Raw genomic sequence first — 19886 nt, forward strand, 5'->3', positions numbered from 1 at the left:
AAGTTCTTTTATAGTCAGTGTTCTGCTCCCTAGAAGGAAATATAATGTGATATTTATCCATAAACAGTGGTTGTCTCTGGACAGTGGTTTGATGGATGCTTTTAGTTCTGTGTGATGAGATGATGGGTAGTTTTTATTTTTCTCTTTTCTGCATTTTCCAAATTCTATCAAATGAACATGTATTATTTGTACAATTAAAAAACAAAACAAAAAATCAAATAAATTAATTAATTAAAAAAATAAAACAAGGTAACATTTTCGGTCATGAACATTGGAAGTCTCCTCTCTGTGTCTCCTTACAGTCTGCAAGATGAATGTTCACCGGCGCTGTGAGACCAACGTGGCCCCCAACTGTGGAGTGGATGCCAGAGGAATTGCCAAGGTTTTGGCTGATCTAGGTGTCACTCCAGACAAAATCACCAACAGCGGCCAGAGGAGGAAAAAGGTAACTGCCTATTTGGTGGTGTCTCCAGGGCTCTTCGTGCTGGCTTCCCAAGAGTCCCCCTGAAGTGAGGTTCTGAGATCCCTGGGTTTGAGACTGTACTCAAAACAGCATGTGCTTAAAGGGAAGGAAAAAAAGTGGTCAGGCAGGTGACATTAAAGTCTCCTTTTGTTCCAGAAGTAGGGGGAAAACAAAGCAAATAGCAAATCTCAAGTGTCCTGTTCCTCAGGGGAACCTAATCTCTGAGATGAGGACTTTGGAGTTCTCTCTAGAAAAAGCACAGTTCTAGAAAAGGAAGTAGGTGTATCTGCATCCAGAACTAGCACGAAAGCAATGTTAGTGTTTGAACTTTGCCCCTGGCATCACCGTAATGAGGATACATGGATGAAGAGTTGGGACCACATTCTTTCCTAGGGAGCAGGCCAAGAAGATTTGTGGTAGTGCTGGCACTCAGCCACCTAGGGGATATTGTTAATGCCCCACCACATGAAACATCTGGGCCTTTCTTTGGAGACCCAAAGTCTCCATGTCTCCATAGACCCATGTCTCTATCCATGTGACATTCTGAATGTCAGTAGGAAGAGGTCCATTGGCTAAGATGTTATTTTGGTAAGCCAGGGCCTGCAGATGTAACTAGAGCTAAAGGCATCCATAGCATTTCGTTTGAAGGTCCTCCTTGGCCTTGGCTTCCAGCCTAGAAAAATGTAAGAGTCTTCCAAAAAATAAGTTATGAGAAAATCGGAACCATGTTAACTGGGCAAGAAATCCTGGTGGGGGTCGGGGGTGGGCAGTGACCCTCGTTTCCTAGTTTCAGGCATTCTCAAGCACTTACCAGAAAAGCAAGTCTGTCTTGGGGTGCTCTAGAATTTTGACTCCTAAATATTTTCCCTAGATCCTGCCCTGAAATATCTTCTGAAGAACTCTGTTTCCCTTCTCCTTTTTAGAACTGTCCACCTTTTCCCTGGTGCATCTCAGGAGAGCTCTTTCCCCTGAATAGGGAGGTTTGGATTGTCTCCATCTCTTTAAACTCCTCTCTCTCTACCTTCCCAATAAGCAAAACTGTTTTGCAAGGGTTGGAAAAAAAAGAATTCTCTCTCTGGTTGGAGTTAGCTATGAGATTTTTGTGCTTCTGGTGGCTCTTAGCTCTATAAATCCCACTAGTAGAAACAGGGCTTTAGTTATTGACCCAAGACATTGCAATTGTAAGCAGAATGTCAGCACCCAAGAATGCTAGGCCCCCACCAAAGAGGCAGGTTAAACAAACACCCTGTGATGACAGTGTTGGACACACACATTTATGAGCTCTAGGGAGAGGCCTTTTCAGGAGAGATGGCTTTATTCCTTGCTAGAAGTAAATTGAGACAGAATCATTATTGTCATGAAACATTTAAGAGAAAATGCAATACACACCTGCCCTCTCCCTCCGACTTACATGGGCCATAATGCCAATAAGTAGACATCATCTGTCTGTTTTAGATTTGGGGGAACCTGGGGCTAAGAGGCCAACATGGAGAAATTCAAGAGACAGAGTTAAAGACTAAAGGATTCTGATATTTTTATTGATGTATTGCTTCTGGTGCAAAAGCTGGAAAAAGCCACATGACCCAAGTAGTAGCTCAACTTCATGTGAGAGGAAGGGAAAGAAGTACCGTTGGTCAGAGAAGCTAAAAGGGCTTCTTTGCAAGAATGTTAGGCTTCCTAGGGTGTTGTCTTCATGTTGCCCCTTGCAAGTACTCCATTGTCCAGAAGGACGTGTGCAGACAAGATCAAGAGTAAAATAAAGCAAAACTGTTCATGACCCGCTTAGTCCAAACCTCTGATTTTAGTGGGAATTTAAGATGGGTGTGCCAGCATCTGTGCCAGGAAATAGGCTTCCCTGGGGGGTGGTCTATTAAAATTTGCCGACCAATATCAATACATCTAAAAATATTTATTGAGCTCCTACTAAAGGTATCATTTTGTGCAAGGCACCAGGAGCAACACAAATACTGGATAGTCTTACCTTCAAAGAGACTATAGTCTACCTGAGAGCCCCACACAGTATCTACATGCAGATGCCATTAACTAAATACAGCTGAACAAGATGATGGATAAGTGCCCAACAGGTGTTAGAAACAAGTGTTGAGTTGCTTTGGGTGCGGTAACTTGCGTTGCTTGCATAGGTGAGGGAGGTTTCTATGGAAGGGGGACAGTTGTGCTTTGCTTAGACAGGTCGGTTGTGGTTGGATAGAATGAAAATGAAACAAACTGCAGTCTCTCTCTCTCTCTCTCTAATTTTTGTTCCAGTTAGTTAACATTCAGTGTAATATTAGATTCTGGCGTATGATATAGAGACTCGCCGCTTCCATATAGCACCCGGTACAGTCCCCCTTTAACTGTCTAATGAAAGCGGAGTCTGCTCTCAGAATATCAGTTCAGCAGGTGCTGCTTCGTAGCCTGGACCCCTCCTACAGCCCTTGCTCCCCGCAGCAGCCCCATGCTTCTGGTCTCAGGGAAGCTCCCACCTCCCTTCTCACGTCTTCCCTCTTTCTCTCCCTCTCTCTAGCTCATTGCCGGCGCCGAGTCCCCGCAGCCCACTTCTGGAAGCTCGCCATCTGAGGAAGATCGATCCAAGTCAGCCCCCACCTCCCCTTGTGACCAGGGTGAGGCCCTCAGATCTGCTTTCCTCTGAGCAATGTCATCGGGAGCACTGAGGAGGTTGAGGCCTCTCTACCCAAGAATGGCCTTGTTAGCCAGAACGACCGCCCAGGAAGGGCTTCAGACACCCTCTCTTTACTCCTTAGCTGCTCTTTCTCTCTGCAAGGCTGTCTTGAGGGAGAGACTCTTAAATAGCTATTAAACCCTGACCAGGCCCCAGGGCAAGAGAGAAAGAGCAGGTGATGATGTGGTTCTTTCTTTACCCTCACCTCTTTCCAGGGCTCCAAGTATAGGAAAGTGCCCCACAGCCTGCTCCCATACCTGTCATTCCATCCACTGTGCCACTCAGCTGCACGCCACCACTCCCTTCCTTCCTTCCTGACTCTGATCATCACCCCAAAACCTGAGAGCAGGGCAAGGGTTGGGGGAGGGGCTCGCCTCCTGCTGTGGCCTATGGACAGGCAGGGACAGAAGCTCAGAGCCCAAGAACAGACTAAGAAGAGGGAGGAAGCCAGCTCTAGGCCTGACCCCTTCCTAAAGCTCAGCTGAGGATGTGCCCTTCTTTCTTATAAGAATATGCTTAACGTAGTCAAAGTCACTGAATTCCGCAGGCATTCCAGAATGCTGAGGGGAGACCAGCACATTGAAAACCTTCCCCTCTGATGACCAGATGTCCCTGGAGAGGGATGTGTGCTGCTTTTGCAGAGCAGGGATAACATAACCATCGTTGCATGCGTGACAAGAGTGCCCCCTTTGTGTTCAGTATCTAAATCTTATGCTCACACCAACTCTGTCTCGCTGCTCCATCCCTGTCCCTGTGACACAGGGTGGGAATGGAAGATCAGAAAGTCCAAAAGTTCTATCCAAAGGCCTGGAACTAAGTCAGTGATGAGGGCGAGACCTTACCCCTTCTGGCTTCGGGAGCCCAGTCTCCTAATCAGCGCCATCAGACCCTCCCTGAGGGTCATTGTGGTGACCCACTTCAGCTTACCCAGGAGTAAACAAAATAGCTGCAGGGCCACAGAGTAATTGGCCTGAGTCCCTCTTCTTACTGCTCTGATTAGATTTCTTCTCTGCCTCATTGCAAAAACGATTTGACCCGTTCATAATCCAATGGTGTGATGCTGGGTCCTCCAAACTTGCAGGTGTCATCCTGGAATCCACATGGGTGTTTTCATGTGTCCCTTTGTAGTGCTGAGTCTTCCTTCGAGAACTTCAAGGAGACAGCGTTATATGGTAGACACCCCAGTGAGAGTGAGGTAGAATGTAGCTTCTAGGCCTGGCTCCTGCCTGGCATGCTGCCCAGACCTATTACCTGTGTGTCTCTGCTCAGCACACACACCAGTATTAGCCAGCAGTGGTGTGGGCACAGAGACGCAAAGGCCCTCTTAGCAAGACACAGAATTGATACAGCACCAAGATAATACACCGATTCTCTTCCTTCCCTTGTAAGAATACACAGAATGACTTTTTCTTCAAGCTTTGGAATCCCTAAACGCCCAAGTTCTGTTTTCCCAAATCCATTTAATAGTTTGCCTTGGAAACTGAGACTTTTAGCTGTTTGCTGAGACTAGAGTTTATACTCCGTAGGGAATGAGTGATAGGAAATGGCTGAATTGGCAAGGGGAGAGCCTTGGACTCAGGAGCCTTCCTTACCCCTCCTTCCCCTCTGCCCCAGCAGATCTAGGAAAGATCTCCCTTCCTGGAGCAAGCTCTTATGGGCCTCCGTCCTTCTGAAAAGAAGCTGAAGATCTCTTTATGTCAAGCAGCACCTGATTCTGATTCCCAAGGGTTAATGGATTGTGTTCCCCTTCTAGCATCCCAGTATTCATGAGCATCTCTTAAAATTGGATTATGCTTGTGGTGCCCAGTTCTGCGTTGAGGCGTGTGTGTCTTGGTGAATGAATAGCTAACAATAGAGCTTGCTCAAACAGGAAAGGTCAAGGGTCATCCAGTGTTATCACCGCCAGGTAGTTTAGGTCACATGCTCCGCAGGGGCACAAGACTGCCCCGTGGTTGTGAAATAGTACCGAGGAATCCCTGCCCCGTCTGAGATAAATTTGCAACATGTCACTCTCGGGAACTCATCTAGAGTTAATGATAAGCCAGTGGCTCATCTTGTTTAAGAACCTTGTGGGAGATGGGTATTAAAATAAATGCAACAATAGGGCCAAGTAAAATCCTTTAGAAGTCAAAGGCTTCCCAGTCTTTCCAAAGGCTTCTATACAGTTACATGACCAATGATTACCGTGATGACTATTCTTGATGAGTCATTGTTCTACTTTTCAAAGGGAACTCAAAGGGTGCCTGTTGTCTTTGAGACTCTGCAGGGTTCCAGAGAAGGCCAGCATTCCTGCACTACACCTAGAATAACAGGACAAGCCACTAGCCAAAGGGGGCTTTTAGAGAGAGGGCCGTGGGTTTCTGTGTAATCTGAAGGTGTTGGCCAGTGGGAGCTGTGTCCTCCTCCTCTTTGCATACCCAGCCCCTGCTGTATGTTAGGTGCCAATGGAAGCATGTAGAGCAAACGATGGACCGTGTGAAGGCCCATGCCGGATCTGTTGCTATGAAGAATCCGAAGCGGGCTGAGACCTCGTGGTGGGGGTTGGGGGGGGGGGCGGTCTGAGTGCTGAGTCCTAGTGGGAAGGGATCTTGAGGGTATGCACTAATGTGAGATCTTGTCACCCTTGGCCCTAGAAATAAAAGAACTTGAAAACAACATCCGGAAGGCCTTGTCCTTTGACAACCGAGGGGAGGAGCACAGGGCAGCAGCATGCGGCGATGGCCAGCTGGCGAGCCCCGGCGAGAATGGCGAAGTGCGGCAGGGCCAGGCCAAGCGCCTGGGTCTGGATGAGTTCACCTTCATCAAGGTGCTGGGCAAAGGCAGCTTTGGCAAGGTCTGTGGCGTGCGTGGGTACAACCGCTGACTTTCTCTGCCCCGTGGCGTTGCCTCATCTGTCTGATCTAAGATTAAGCTGTGAGCATTTCAGCCTGGTCTTGTCGTGGCTTCCTTCCTTGTTCGGTGGAAAAGGCCTGCAGCCACGCAGGTGGGAGCCTGGGATCTGCTGCTAATTAGCTGAAGGACTTCAAGGTAGTCACTTCAATTCTTTGGGACTCCAGTGTTCTCATTTGCCAAATGGGGACACAGGCATCAAGTGAGGTCTTGGGTTAAAAAAAAAAAAAAAAGAAAGAAAGAAAGCCCTTGGGAAAGTTTAAATTGCTTTATGTATGCCTGGTATCCCGTTATCTGTGATAGTAGCACTTTATTTCTTCCCTTCTTCAGAGATCCATCTGAAATTCTGGCTTTAATTCATGACAGAGACTTTGAGAATGAACTCTGGAATCTGCCCTCCGTGAACTTAGAGCTGAAAACAAATCTGAGCATATATTATCTTGGAAGTTAAATGCTATTTAACTGACTTTTCTGGCACTTACTAAATGCTGTTTATCCTCCACACGTGGCAAGAAATGAGAGTAATCATCTCATGTCTTGGATCTTGCCCTTGGTACTGCTCTCCTTTCCCTTCCCCACATGGAGACGAGCAGAGCCGTATGAGGTATATGTGCCACGTGTGGCCATGGGGCTTTCATGGTGACCAAGCAGCATGCCAATGGCACAGTGACGTGGGGATATAATCCCTGTTGATTTTAGAAAGAAGATGGAAGGGCAGAGGGCCCAGAATGCTGGCTATCATTTCAGCTGAGATCCCTGAATATTCCCTTGTGCTCTGCAAAGATTAGAGTCGCTGGGAGGTGCCTTTCCATGCCGTCCTCCGGGGCCCAGCAACTGAGCCCAGCGGCTCCCAAGTCACGTGCCCTCACATGTCCAGGACTCTGGAAAGCAGCAGCCTGCCCTTCAGCCAGCTACTCTGCTGCTCACTGAACAGAATGGCTCTGGAAGCCTCCAGGGTATGGGCCTGCCTCCCCCTGCCTCACCTGCCTCACCTGCCCCATCTCATCCTGAGATTGCGGTTGCAGGAAGGTAACTGGAGGAGCATACTTAAATGCAGGTGCTGAAGCAATCACATTCTTCACAGACTGCGTAAATAAGAAACCGGCCCCAGTGCCCTGGTCCCAGGTGTAACCCCAGATTGTGAGTGAGCTTAATTTTGAACAAGATTCAAGGGAAACAAGCAGGCTCAGGGTTTTCAGGTCTCCATACTATGTGGGCAGGATGGGAACTTGGATGGCTCTGGAGCATATAGGTTGTTTCTTAAGAAAAATCACAGCCAATATTTGAGCCAGTTTTCAAGATTTTGCATTACGTGTGGGCAATGAAACGTCCTCAGTTAGTGCCCTGAATTCCCTCTTGAAGCTTCTGCATTATTGCTCTTGAGCCCTGGCAGCTCACCCTGGAATACTGGATGTAGGACTTGAGTGTTTAAAAGGAGAAAGACTTGTCATGTCATGGAGAAATTAGTGCAAAAATATCAAATGATAGGAAAACTTGAAGATAATAGAACTGTGAGTTTGCTTTCTGTAGAAGGAATCACATTCCCAGCGACAACTGGGAATGTGATTTTTTTTTTTCATGATAAAAGAACCACGAAGGCAAGCGTGACAGATTTAGCTACATAAGGACAAGTGATCCTGTTTGCTATCGAACAGAAAATCATAAACCAGGCTTAGACAAAACTCTGCAGAAAGCAAAATGTGTCTTTATATACCAAACTCATACAAATTCATAGGGAAATGTAGGTAGAACTAGACAAAGTTGTCTTGCATATAAAACTGATGGTTCACACAAATACAATGTAAGGAAAAATTTTTTAAAAATTTCATTGCAAGTTAAAACAGCATTGAGTTTATATTCTGCACCTGTTATATGAGCAAAAACACTTTTTAAGTGAAAACACCCAATGTGAGTACATTGCCATGAAACTAAAACATCTCTACATCCCTAGTGGCAGATTATATTGTACATCCATTTGAAAGAAATGTGCAAAATATTTAACCTTATAATCTACTTCTAAGACTTTCTAGCTTTAAGGATATTTTCCAAAAAGAAAAAGAAAGAAAGGAAGAAATAATCACAAAAACAATCCAATTTATTTCTATAGCATTTAATAATCAGCTTTTGCTTAAGTGCCTAATATGAGTTAAATAGTTAAATAAATCATAATATGTTTACTTCAGTTGTGTGTAAGCAACCTTGATAATGATGCTGACAATGTAGATCTTATTAATCTTATCATCTTATTAATGTCAGTTAAATATTATTTGTGCAATACTATAATTGCGAGTATGACAAATATATATGAACATATGAATTATTTAACAGATATGTGTTGAACTTTTTATTTTGCAGTGGCCCTTTGCTAGAGGTTAAACATAAATAAATGAGTTAGAGAACCTGTATTAGGATGGACATTTTTTCTAAACATTTTTTAATGTTATCCTATTCAAAATGAAGGGGAAAAAAGTTAGTTTTTAAAGCATTTGGTATTGACTTGTGTCTTTTCTTTTGATTCCACTTGTGTATAGATTGATGGAGTGGTTTGGGTCTATTGCAGGTGATGTTGGCAGAGCTGAAAGGCAAAGATGAAGTATATGCTGTGAAGGTCTTAAAGAAGGATGTCATCCTCCAGGATGATGACGTAGACTGCACGATGACAGAGAAGAGGATTTTGGCGCTGGCGCGGAAACACCCATACCTAACCCAACTCTATTGCTGCTTTCAGACCAAGGTATGTCTAGGAAGAAGCTGGTGGGCCGCCATCTTGGGGTAGTACTGTGTGATGTGATGGCATCTTGATAAAAAGAAAATCAATTATACACCCTCTAGATAGATCTTCTATATTCTTTTCTCATAGGCCTTGTAAAATGGAACAGATTTTACCCTTGAAAAGATCAGGCGTATTTGAACAGCATACTCTTTTTTTAAGGGGATGGAATTTTCCATTCAAGGTTGTGCATGTGGAGGGATGAGAGGGCACTAGAACTCTTTGCAGATGTAGCTGGACAAAACCAAATGGCTAAATCCAGTGTTTGCTCCTTGGAAAAACCAACAGGTGTCATCATTAGTCCTTGCTCTACTCCTAACTTTCTATCATTAGGCAAATCACTTAATGTTCTCTGTTGCCTTCAAATGAAAGGAGTTGAGGCCACCCTAACCACTCCTGACTTGTGTAATGTCACAGGAGGCAAGAGATGTGGACAAGTGCTTACAATGCCCTGGCGAAATATAAATATGTGATTGTAAATTTACCATGTAGGAGCCTGGGAACCAGAAGGTGGCAGTAAAGAAATGAAAATAATCTGCAACTGCATTATGGAGTCTGACCTGTGAATATCATAATTGATTTTTTAAAACTTATTCTTAGTAAAGAAGAGAAATGCTAAAATTCTTCATGAAGCTCTTAATTTATTATCCCTTTTGGGGGAAAAAAATTAAAGTCTTTGAGGATGCCTTATGGTGCCTGTAGCTCTTATCTTCCTGAGAAGGCATAGGCAACCTGACCTGAAACTTTCCTGTGCCCATCTGGAGCCCAGACAATGAAGGGTGCCATCATGGAGAGACAGTCCCTTGCCCTTTGGCATACTCCCACTTCTATGTCACTGCAATAACATCTTTCACTTTGAATTCAACAATTACTCGTTTGGTCATTTGGCAAATTTTTATTTTATTATATTTAATTGAATTCTCCCCACGTACCAGGTGTGGAGTTACATTGGTAAGCAAGGCCCAGTCTCTGACCTCAGGGAATTTACAGTCTCTGGTACGCTTCTCAAAGGGTATTTCTCTGAATCTTCATCACTTGGGAAACTCTAAGCATAAAAGACTCTGGCCCATAGTTTGGGAAATTGCAATCTGATCTCTTTTAGACTTTCTCAACATACACTTTCTTATTAAAGTCCTTGAGGAGAATTGCAGGGGGGGCAGGGCGGAGATTGCCTTTATTTAACTAGCATTTCCCAATTACTTTATCTTAAGCTCCACCCATACTACCACCTATTACACCCTGTGAAAGCGATCTAATGGCATTTTTCCTATCCCTCTGATCTCTCAGGAGAATAAGAAGTACCTTCTGAAAATCTGAATATCCCTTTTCCAAACAAGTACAGGACTCATTGACAATCTTTTTTTTTTTTTTTTGGCATGTTTTATGTAATGCATAATATTTACGGGTCTGTGCATGTATGAGCACATATGCAGAGCCCAGCATGATCATATGATCAACGTTCTTCTTTCCATACTTTTTGCACCAGTGAGAAAATCAGATTCAGAGGAGTCGAAGTCTTTTGCCCCTAAGACACTCTGTTTTAGCCAAGACGGACTTGGCATCTGATCTCTGGAACTCCCAGTCCAGTGGAACCATGCTCTGATATCACACCCATACTCTCTCTTGCCTGACCCAGCACAGTGTCCCCTCTGGGGGGGACCTTTTTCCCCCTATTCCCCTACCTCTAGCAGGTAGCCCTCTCTTTCACTATCTGAGGTGGTTTCCTGTGTAGGGATATACACTGGAGTTTTTTCTTTGGACACATTGCCAAGAGGTCCAATATCCTTGGGGAGCCACCATGGAGGGTCAGCTTTCCTACACCTCTTGGTGAATGAATGTGGGAATGGAAGTCTTCCATGTCAGCAATGTTCTCTTTGGTGTATTATAGAACACCAAGGCTAAGGTTCTAATTGTATGGCAGCTTTTGGAGCACAAAATGGTGTTGAGTAACACCATGAATTTCCTTTATGATGGAGCCATAACGAAACTGACATGGAGATATTAGGGTTTGGAGGGCTGGAGAACAGGGTTGGGAGAGAAGGGATTTTAGTAGTTTAGAGATTCACTAACTCTTTTTCTCAGGCCAATATCAGCCACTGTTATAGGAGAACCTTTGCTCCACCTCCCATGCCACCATTATTTGGTAGAACCATAGGACACCCCACTTTACACAACAGGTGTATGTTCATCTAATTTTTCAAAAGTGAATCACATTTTAACCTTACCAAAGGACTTTAACTTACTATAAAAGCAGTCTTATGAAATATCATTTTATAAAGCCCAAACTTCTAGAAAATGTGACTTATCCTATGACAAGCAGTCGTCATGGTTTTAAAGAGTCATTCACCTGACTGTGAGGTAGGTGCTGGCTCTGGGCTTATCAGCAAAAAGTGGAGGGGTTTGCTCCATAAGTGATGGGGAGTTTATACTCCTTCTGTAAGTAAACGGCAGCAAACAGCATGGCATGGGGTGTTCAAACCAAGAGGACTCAGAGGAGAGATGCTCTTGGACTTTTGAGTGGGTTGAAAACTCAAGCCAGACTTTGAGGAGGGGAGGATTGGGTCAGTCTGGGCTGGGAATGGGAGCCAGGTTCAGTAGCCATAGCTCAGTCCTGCTTTAGTTTCATTTTTCCTGAAAAGAAAGGACAACTCCTGAGTTACCCTGAACCTGGTTTCAACTAAGACTAATACATGATTAAGGAATCTGAGATCCAATTGCAATCCTATTAAGATTTCTTTGACTTTTATTTTATGATACACGAAGCAGCAATAATGCTAAGTCGGGTTTAATCATTTTTAGGTGAGCCTTTGTTTTTCAAGGTGTAGGAAGAAAGGGCCCCCATAGAAACATGCTTTGAGAACCTTCTGCTGGTTTGCACATAGCTTCTTCAGGCCATACACTACACAGGTTGCCTGACGGGACTTAGATGTGTGTGAAGTGGGGGTGGTGCCATGTGACCACTGGCAATGACTGTGTAAACCTATTGGTGCCAGTCATGATGTCAAGTCATGAATTAGGTCTGGTCCCCACAGCCTGCTGAAGGTATGGTTCAAGGATGATTTGGCCTTTTCTGTGCCAGTACTACTTGCCATTGGTTCATGTACCCTGATCATTCTCTGAAGGATCTGGAAGGAAGAAAAGCAAATGATAGTGGCTGAACAACAGCAAGGAAGGAGAGGCAGTGGAGGGTGTTTGGGAGATGAAGAAGGAAATTCCTGCACCTATGGGATCAGATGATTGGTAGAGGGGATGGAAATACAGTTGACCCTCAGTCCACATGGGTTCGGGCTGGTCCATTTATATGTGGGTTATTTTTGAGAGAGTACAGGACTGTAAACATATCTTCTCTTCCTTACGGTTTTCTTAATGACATTTTCTTTCCTCTAGCTTACTTTATTATAAGAGTACAATATATAATAGAACCTATAAAATATGTGTTAATGGACTATTGTTCTCAGTAAGGCTTCTGTTCAACAGTAGACGATAGGTAAAGCTTTGGGGGGAGTCAAAAGTTACATGGGGATTTTTGACCATGGGGCCTTGGTGCCCCATCTGCTACATTGTTCAAGAGTCTACTGGACTGTGAACCTGCTTCACTGGGCCAGGCACCCTGCCAGGCTCTACAGGTTATGGGCTTGGTCAAAGTCAGGGCTTAGGGCAACGAGCGACTTCGGAAACTGCCTTTTCATGCTTCTCTCTCACCCGCAGAACAGTAGGAATGGGAGAGCCACTGAGTGATGGGCTTGTTTTTGCTTTTTGTTTTTGTTTTTGTTTTTGTAGTTAAAGGAAATAAAATTCTCAGGCATTTTTAGATTCTGTGTGTGATCCCCATTGTGAAATCATTGTTTCCGACTGGCTCCCATAAAACTTGTCTTGAGTAATTTCATCCATGATTTTTTCTCTTTAAAAATATTAGTCTCTACCTCATCATCCCCATCCCCCACCATTTGGCATTTCCCGCCAGGCCTGGGAAGCTAGCTCCTGGAGGGCTGTGCCTCTCTCAGCTGCTATAAAGGAAACAGAGGGTGAACTCCTAGAGAATCTCCCTTGGCCAGCCTCCCTCGCTGCCCTGGGGGAAATGCAGAATGGAAAAATCCTTAAAAAGCAACTGGAGACATTTTTCAAATGAGTTTTAATAATATGTGTGAGTGTGGGGCGAGAACTACAGAAACGGGGTGTTGGCAGTGTAGGGACAATTTATAGTTGCAAGGAGCTCTGATGTTTGTTTTGATCATTAACTCTGCAGGACAGCGAACACAAAAGCAAAAAACAAAGTGAAAAATGTGACCATTGGTCAATTTTTTTGAAGGAGATGACTATGTCAGATTAAGTCTAAAAGAGCTAAGAAACCATTGAATGAAGCACTCCGCCTACTAGAGCCTGTCATCTGAAACAGCCCAGTGTGGAAGAGGCTGGAGGAGTTTTGACTGGATCTGGTGCCTCCCAAGAGTAGACTCACATGTTCAGCACCATGAATTGGTCTGTGGGTCAGGCAGCCACCTGGAAGTCAAGATGCTATCAAATCAAACTATTGGGAGGGATAAACTATCCTCTTGAGGAGGGGTGGTCTGCAGCCTATAGAGAGCTGTGGGGGATGAGAGCGAGCGAGCAAGGGAGGGAGGCAGGGAGGGGGAGGAATGGAGAAGAGAGACAGAATGAAGAGTGTGTGGGGGGGGCGGGGTAGGATGTGTCTATGTGTGGACAGGCCGGGCATGCCCCAGCCAGTCAGAGGAGATAAGAGTTTCCATAATCCATCAGGGCTTCAGCGAGGAGAAGGATCTGACTCAGGTCTTGAAGCACACCAGGATGCCTTCTGCCTGGCGAAACAAAAGGTTATAGCGTTCATGAATGTTCACGCGCCCCAGGATAGAGCAGTATGTGTGTTGGCTCTTAACCTACGATGCTGTTGCCTCTTTGCCTCCGAGGAAACCTTGCATGTGATAGGACGGTTGCTCTTCACAATACCTTCACTTATATCAGCCACTGCACGTGTTTCTAAACATGTTTCTGTGAGGCAAGTACGGTCACCGTCTCTTCCAGGTGGGAAACGGAGGCCCAGCAAGGCCTTACCACTTGACTATAATAGAATTTAGATTGGAATGGAGATTTCCCAGCAGCTCTGTTCACACATTATGCTGTCCAAGCTCCTTCCTGCTGTTCAGATTCTCTACCTCAGATAGCCTCGTCTCCAAACCCCTCTCCCCAGTCTCCATTTGCTATCACACACAGGAGAAAGGGTTCATGGACGACAGCTCTGTTTTACTTGGACTCAGTGAGATTGGAATTAAAAAAAAAAAAAAAAAAAAAAAAACAGTGCTCTCTAAGCTGGCAACGGTAGCAGGATCCATCAGACTATTTCTGGAAATGTGTCTGTTTTCTGGAAGTGCAAGAGAGAAGGGAGGAGAAACAGGACATGGGCTCAGGAATAACAGATCTTTCTCTACTTAAGTAATGTCCTGACAAACCCATCATAAGTTGAATATAATCCTAAGTCAAAAATACAGTTAAGGGATGCCTGGGTGGCTCAATGGTTAAGCATCTGCTTTCGGCTCAGGTGTGAATCCGGGTATCGAGTCCCACATCAGGCTCCCTGAGAGGAGCCTGCTTCTCCTTCTGCCTGTCTCTGCCTTACTCTCAATGTGTCTCTCATGAATAAATAAAATCTTTAAAAAAAGAAAGTGCATTTAATACACCTAACCTACCAAACATGATAGGTTAGCTAGCCCAGCCAACCTTAAACATGCTCAGAACACTCACTTTAGCCTGCGGTTGGGCAAAATCATCTAACAGAAACCTATTTTACAATAAACTGGTGAATATCTCCTGTGGTTGACTGAATATTGTACTGAAGTGAAAAACAGAATGGTTGTATGGCTACTGATTTGTTATAAGTACGTGGGTCGTTGGCCCTCGTGATCGTGTGGCTAACTGGGAACTGGGTGGGGCTCACTACCATTGCCCAGCTCCAAAGAGAGTGCCACGTACCACTAGCCTGGGAAAAGGTCAAAATTAGAAGTATGGTTTCTGCTGAATGTGTATTGCTTTCACATCATTGTAAATCAAAAAAGTCCTAAATTGAACCGTTGGAAGTTAGGGACTATCTGTATATCCAGAATGGACTGGGGTAGGATGAGGTCCTCACACTTGTCCACCCGGCCATCACTTACTGAGCACCCACTGTGGGTGTCATGGTACCATGCTACCTGCTGAGGGAGTTAGTGGTAACCGAGGTAGTTAGGTTTCCTGGCCTCGTGGAACTTCTTGAAGCCTCACTGGAAAGTGGTCATTACACCACAATGTGGAAAGTGCTGGCCTGCAGCTACTGCCCAGAACTCATTGCTTTGTTTTCTTTTCAGAAATTGTTGTCCTTGGCTTTTAAAAAATAATGTTTAACTTTTTTTATCACAAAGGATTTTTGTTCACTGTAGAAAATTTGGAAAATCGAGTAAAGGTCAAGAAAATAAGAATGATTCTAATGACTAGTAACATTTTGATGTGTTTCGAGTTTAAAAGTACTTACCTGTTTATACATCTGTATTTACAAGCTTGGTGTCATACTCTATAGGATGAAGTTTTTTTTACCGGAGGATACGGTGTAACTATTCCTGTTGTCACTAAAATATTCTTCGATCAAATGATTTCTAAGGTTTCTACAATATGTGAGGGCCTCTTGTAGAAAAATGCTGCATCTGGGCGTTGCAGGTTGCCAGTCCATGCTTGGCTTCTTGTGGAGCTAATGCTAGCAGTAAGTGGACCAGAATGCACTGCCCAGAAATGGCTTTGGTCTCTCTGCCACAGAACAACCTCTTCATATTTGTTTCCCTGTACATAAACTTGAGTACAAATTGTAAATAATCTATTTGACACTGACATATGGTTGACCAGATTTATACTCCCTTGACACGTAGATACGTATAGATGTACATCTAGTGAATACTCATCACCATTAAGGAATAGACTTAGGCATTCTCCTGAACTATTTTCATATTCTTTTTTTTTTTTTTTTTTTTTTTAGAGTGGGAGAGAAGGGGGTATGGCAAAGGGAGAGGGGCAGAGAGAATCTTAAGCAGGCTCCATGCCCGGTGTGGAGGCCAAAGTGGGGCTTGATCTCACAACCCTGAGATCATGAGCTGAGCCAAAATCCAGAGTCAGAGACTTAACAGACTGAGCCTCCCAGGCACCCCTATTTGCATATCCCTCTAAGCTGTAGGTTTTCAAGTCGGTTTTGTGGAGGTGCTATGTGTGTGCGTGCATGTGAATATGCATCTGGATACACAGACCCTGGGTGTGCTGTGGCAAGAGGATCTTCACTCCCCCATTTTAACCTGCTTCACACATTAGTATTCCAAGAAAGATATTATCTGAAGAAAGAATTTCACTTAAAAAAAAAAAAACCCACCATTTAAAACTGCTGTAACTTCCGTGAGTCTGGAGGAAACCTTGATGATTTTTACCTACCCACATATAATCTGATGTGTATATACAGCAGCAGCGCCTGAAGGCTTCCATTACAAATGTCTTTCCATTGTTAAAACAGGCACATTCCTGAGATTTAGATAGAGATGGAATTTTTGGAAGCAGATTCTCTCTCGGATTCTCTGTGAGTGCTGTCTCTAAGTTGGTTGGATGATTAATAGAAGGGTTTGGAGAAAACAATACCTAGAAGCATGTGTATAAACCAGTTTGGCTCGCTGAGAAAGGTTTCCCACCAGAGAGAAGGATTGAGAGAGAGAGTGAGGGGGAAGTAGATAGAAGGTGACTAGGATATGATGCTACTCTAATAGGAGAAAGTTGGTCACGAGGGTCTGCTTTGTGCCAGCACCTTATCAGGTACAATTAGCAGATAGCAGAGAGTGTGACTCTTCTCTTCAAGGAGGGGAGATATAATATACATCAATCAGTGACTGAGAATAAAGCCAGCGTGTGATGAGAAGGAGGAGAGGCTTATACTTAATGAGCACCTACTATGCAGCAAGCCTCGTGCAAGAACTGACCTAATGAATCTTATACAAGTTTTATGGGACATGGTGCCGGGGCTCTCTTTTTGGGCAGATGAGGAGCAGGTCAGGGTGCTCAGCAGCGTGGGAGTGTGGCCAGGCTCCCACAGCTATCTAAGCGCCATGCCTGGGACTCAGATCAACGGTCCCCACCCTTACCTCCTGTGAGAGAGAAGGGCCACTGGGGAACGGGGGGGGGGGGGTGACAGATGTGCCCTGTGGGGGTTGCTGGGTGGAGGGTGAGGAGCAGAGCACAGGGAGCTATAGGGAAGGAGGGGTTTGCAGAAACAGACCCCTCAGTATACAGACAATGAGTATGCTGGAGCAGGAGGCCTGCAGTGGGAGGGCATGAGAAAGATACGTTCATGAGGAACTCTGGCAGCTCTGTGGAGTTCTTACAACACAAGGACTTTGGGATTATTCTCGTGGTAAAGGGCTCCTTGGAGGTCTTAGGGGAAGTGAGGATTAGAAAGCACAGTGTTGGCAGTTCCATGTGCATGGATGAGGAGGAGAAAGGGACCGCAGAGGTACTGGTAGGGAGGCTGTGTCAGTAACCCCACGTGTCCAGGGGCAGTAGGAGAGCACTTCTGAAGGAGGAATCACCACAGGCCATGTGACATCCCCTGTGCATCCAAAAGGCCAGCCTGCTTGTGAAGAAAGTAGAGGGCTCCATGTCTAGAAAATATGGATGGGGTAACCCTGACCTGATGAGAAACGTGAACTTAGATCGCTGCCAGTCAGGTTCAGTGACCTGCACACTTCTGAGGTGTTCTTTGCTCACAGTCCGATGGGTACACAAGGATCGAATTTAAATACAAAGTTTCACCTTAAAATCTAAAACCAGAGGTCCAAGCCATCGAACCCATTCACCAAACAAAGCCAGTTTCCTCATTGGTTGACGTCAGAACTCCTGCCTCCACCCAACACCATCTGTTGGGTTTCAGGATTTACTTTTTTTTTTTTTAGTGTGTCTAATTTTAGATTCATATTGAATTTTGATAGTGGACTGATGTTGTTTCCCACATGGGGCGTTTTGTAGATGCCAATCTATTGAGATTACTCAGCTTAAGCAATAGGCTTTCCTCATATAACCTGAACTTTTTGTTCCAGTGATCTCAGATGCTTTAGATGGCCCTGCAGGCCCTTAATGCTTTGACTTTGAGATCTTGCCAAGTGGTGGATATGTCCATTCAGCTATTTGTGTATGTTTGTGCCCTGCCGATTTGTAGGGAAAATGGAATCTGGGAAAGCAGGCAGTTTGGGTCAGGAAACTCTGCTTCTTGCTCTGGTTCTGCCACTGATGCCTACTCTGGGATATTTCTATGGGCGTCTATTTCCTAGCTCATAGGAAATGCCAGGGCTGGACACACAGAGTTAGACAATGTGATCTTATAAGATTCTAAAGATCTCTGAAAATGAAACTCGCTGGGAACCATACACAGGACTCTTCCAGACTTCCTTATTGCTCATGTGAGTCACAGAAAAACAAGGATAAAATCAGTGAACAGGCCTTCTGTTTCATGTTTCTTTTTCAAGGCTCCACTCAGTAAACGCTTCTACCTTGATCAAAGCTTTTACGTTCACAAGGATGTCCTTGGTTCCAAATTCAGACATACTTTCAATGACTAATGGTCCCACATTAGAAGAACGACCAGGAGGTGTTACAGTTGTCTCATTAAAACATAGCACAGTTTCTAGCACACAGCAGGCACGATCAACTTTAGCTTCTGCCTTATCCAATTATCAGTTTTGATATCCTTTACAAAGATAGACTTCAAACCAGACAGAGCTTGTCATGCTTCACTTGCCTATGATGATGACCTCTTCTGACCAGTTGGCCAACTGTTCTTGAAACTGAGTTGAGAAACCATTGTTGGTAGATCTGACCCCTAGGCACACCAGCGACACAAAGAGAAAATACATATTACTTATCCCTTAACCAGAGCCCAGATTGTCCTTGACTATAACTACGGCCCATTCTCTTAATTCTTTTAGTCCTCTCACAGGTATATCGGGAGTGGAGGACACAAGTAATAGATAACTGAGAGCCAGAAGTCTATGCTCAACTGGAAGACAAATGCTTTGTTACATCCTTTTTCTTAACCATTAAATCGTAATGACAAAACCTAATACATTTAGAGTGTAACTAGTTAATGTATGAGGAACACATCTTTGGTTGTGAGTCCCTGGGAATTATGTAGTCCATCTTTACCACTGCCCAGTCCATAGCTTGAACTAGGGCCAACACAAGGTCACTGTGACCATGGCTTCTGCAACTCTCCTCTAAATGCTTTGTTTTATCTACAAGATTCTTGCTGGACCTGTTGTTCCCTTCCTGTCACTGAGATATTGGGCAGAGAAGGTCACATATTGGGGCTGGCTCCCTAGTGTGGGAAGAAGAGGTTCCTGGTTCCAGTAAAGAACTTCTCAGACCAAACTGCCCTTCTGGTGGTTTGTCTTTTGAGGCTGCTGTTGTGGTCTGAGAAAGGGGGGCAGGGGTCATTTAGATGGGCTAGTCATCCCATTACATTTCAGGGTCATCCTTGGCTCAATAATGACAATAACAGCAAAAATTTCTATAGCACTCATATTCCAGGTTCAATATCAGACATTTTACATATATTAACTCATTTAATTTTTGAGTCAATCCTCTGAGGTAGGCCTATTCTCCCAAAGACAGGTCACACAACTGAAAGTGACAGAGCCAGGATTCAAAACTACTTGGTTTCCAGGAACTTCATTTTATCTGAATCTCCAGAGGAGATTAGGCATTTGAGAACAGACAAACACAACCAAACTCCCAAGAGAGCAAGGTGCAAATAAAATGGCAGTTGGCTGACTTATGGTGGGGTCACTACTTATGTCCGTTGTCCAGAGCACCCTGGAATAACTCTTTGGGGGTAGTATTTTCAGCAATCTAAATTGTCTTGGGAACATAGTGGAAGGAAAAACAGACCCTCTTCTTCCTGTTATGGGAACTTCTTTTGTGGAGGCGATAGGAAGTCAAAACATCCACTTTGACCCCCCTCCGGGCATTTTGTTTTACCATGATGTTCCAGGGAGAATACTAGCAGGGATCACAGGCAA

The 19886-nt window shown here is 44.5% G+C and overlaps 1 protein-coding gene across 3 annotated transcripts in view; it reads left to right on the top strand.

Annotated features, from left to right (window-relative positions):
• PRKCE (protein kinase C epsilon) overlaps positions 1-19886 on the top strand; it is a 487576-nt gene that overhangs the window by 328104 nt on the left and 139586 nt on the right. For all 3 annotated transcript variants that reach the window (XM_038551200.1, XM_038551202.1, XM_038551201.1), the window contains exons 7-10: positions 303-445; positions 2988-3084; positions 5777-5976; positions 8593-8766. In XM_038551200.1, the coding sequence (XP_038407128.1) occupies positions 303-445; positions 2988-3084; positions 5777-5976; positions 8593-8766 (614 nt within the window). The remainder of the gene's footprint in view (positions 1-302; positions 446-2987; positions 3085-5776; positions 5977-8592; positions 8767-19886) is intronic.

Source organism: Canis lupus, chromosome 10, assembly GCF_011100685.1.
Source record: "Canis lupus familiaris isolate Mischka breed German Shepherd chromosome 10, alternate assembly UU_Cfam_GSD_1.0, whole genome shotgun sequence".
Taxonomy (NCBI): Eukaryota; Metazoa; Chordata; class Mammalia; order Carnivora; family Canidae; genus Canis; species Canis lupus.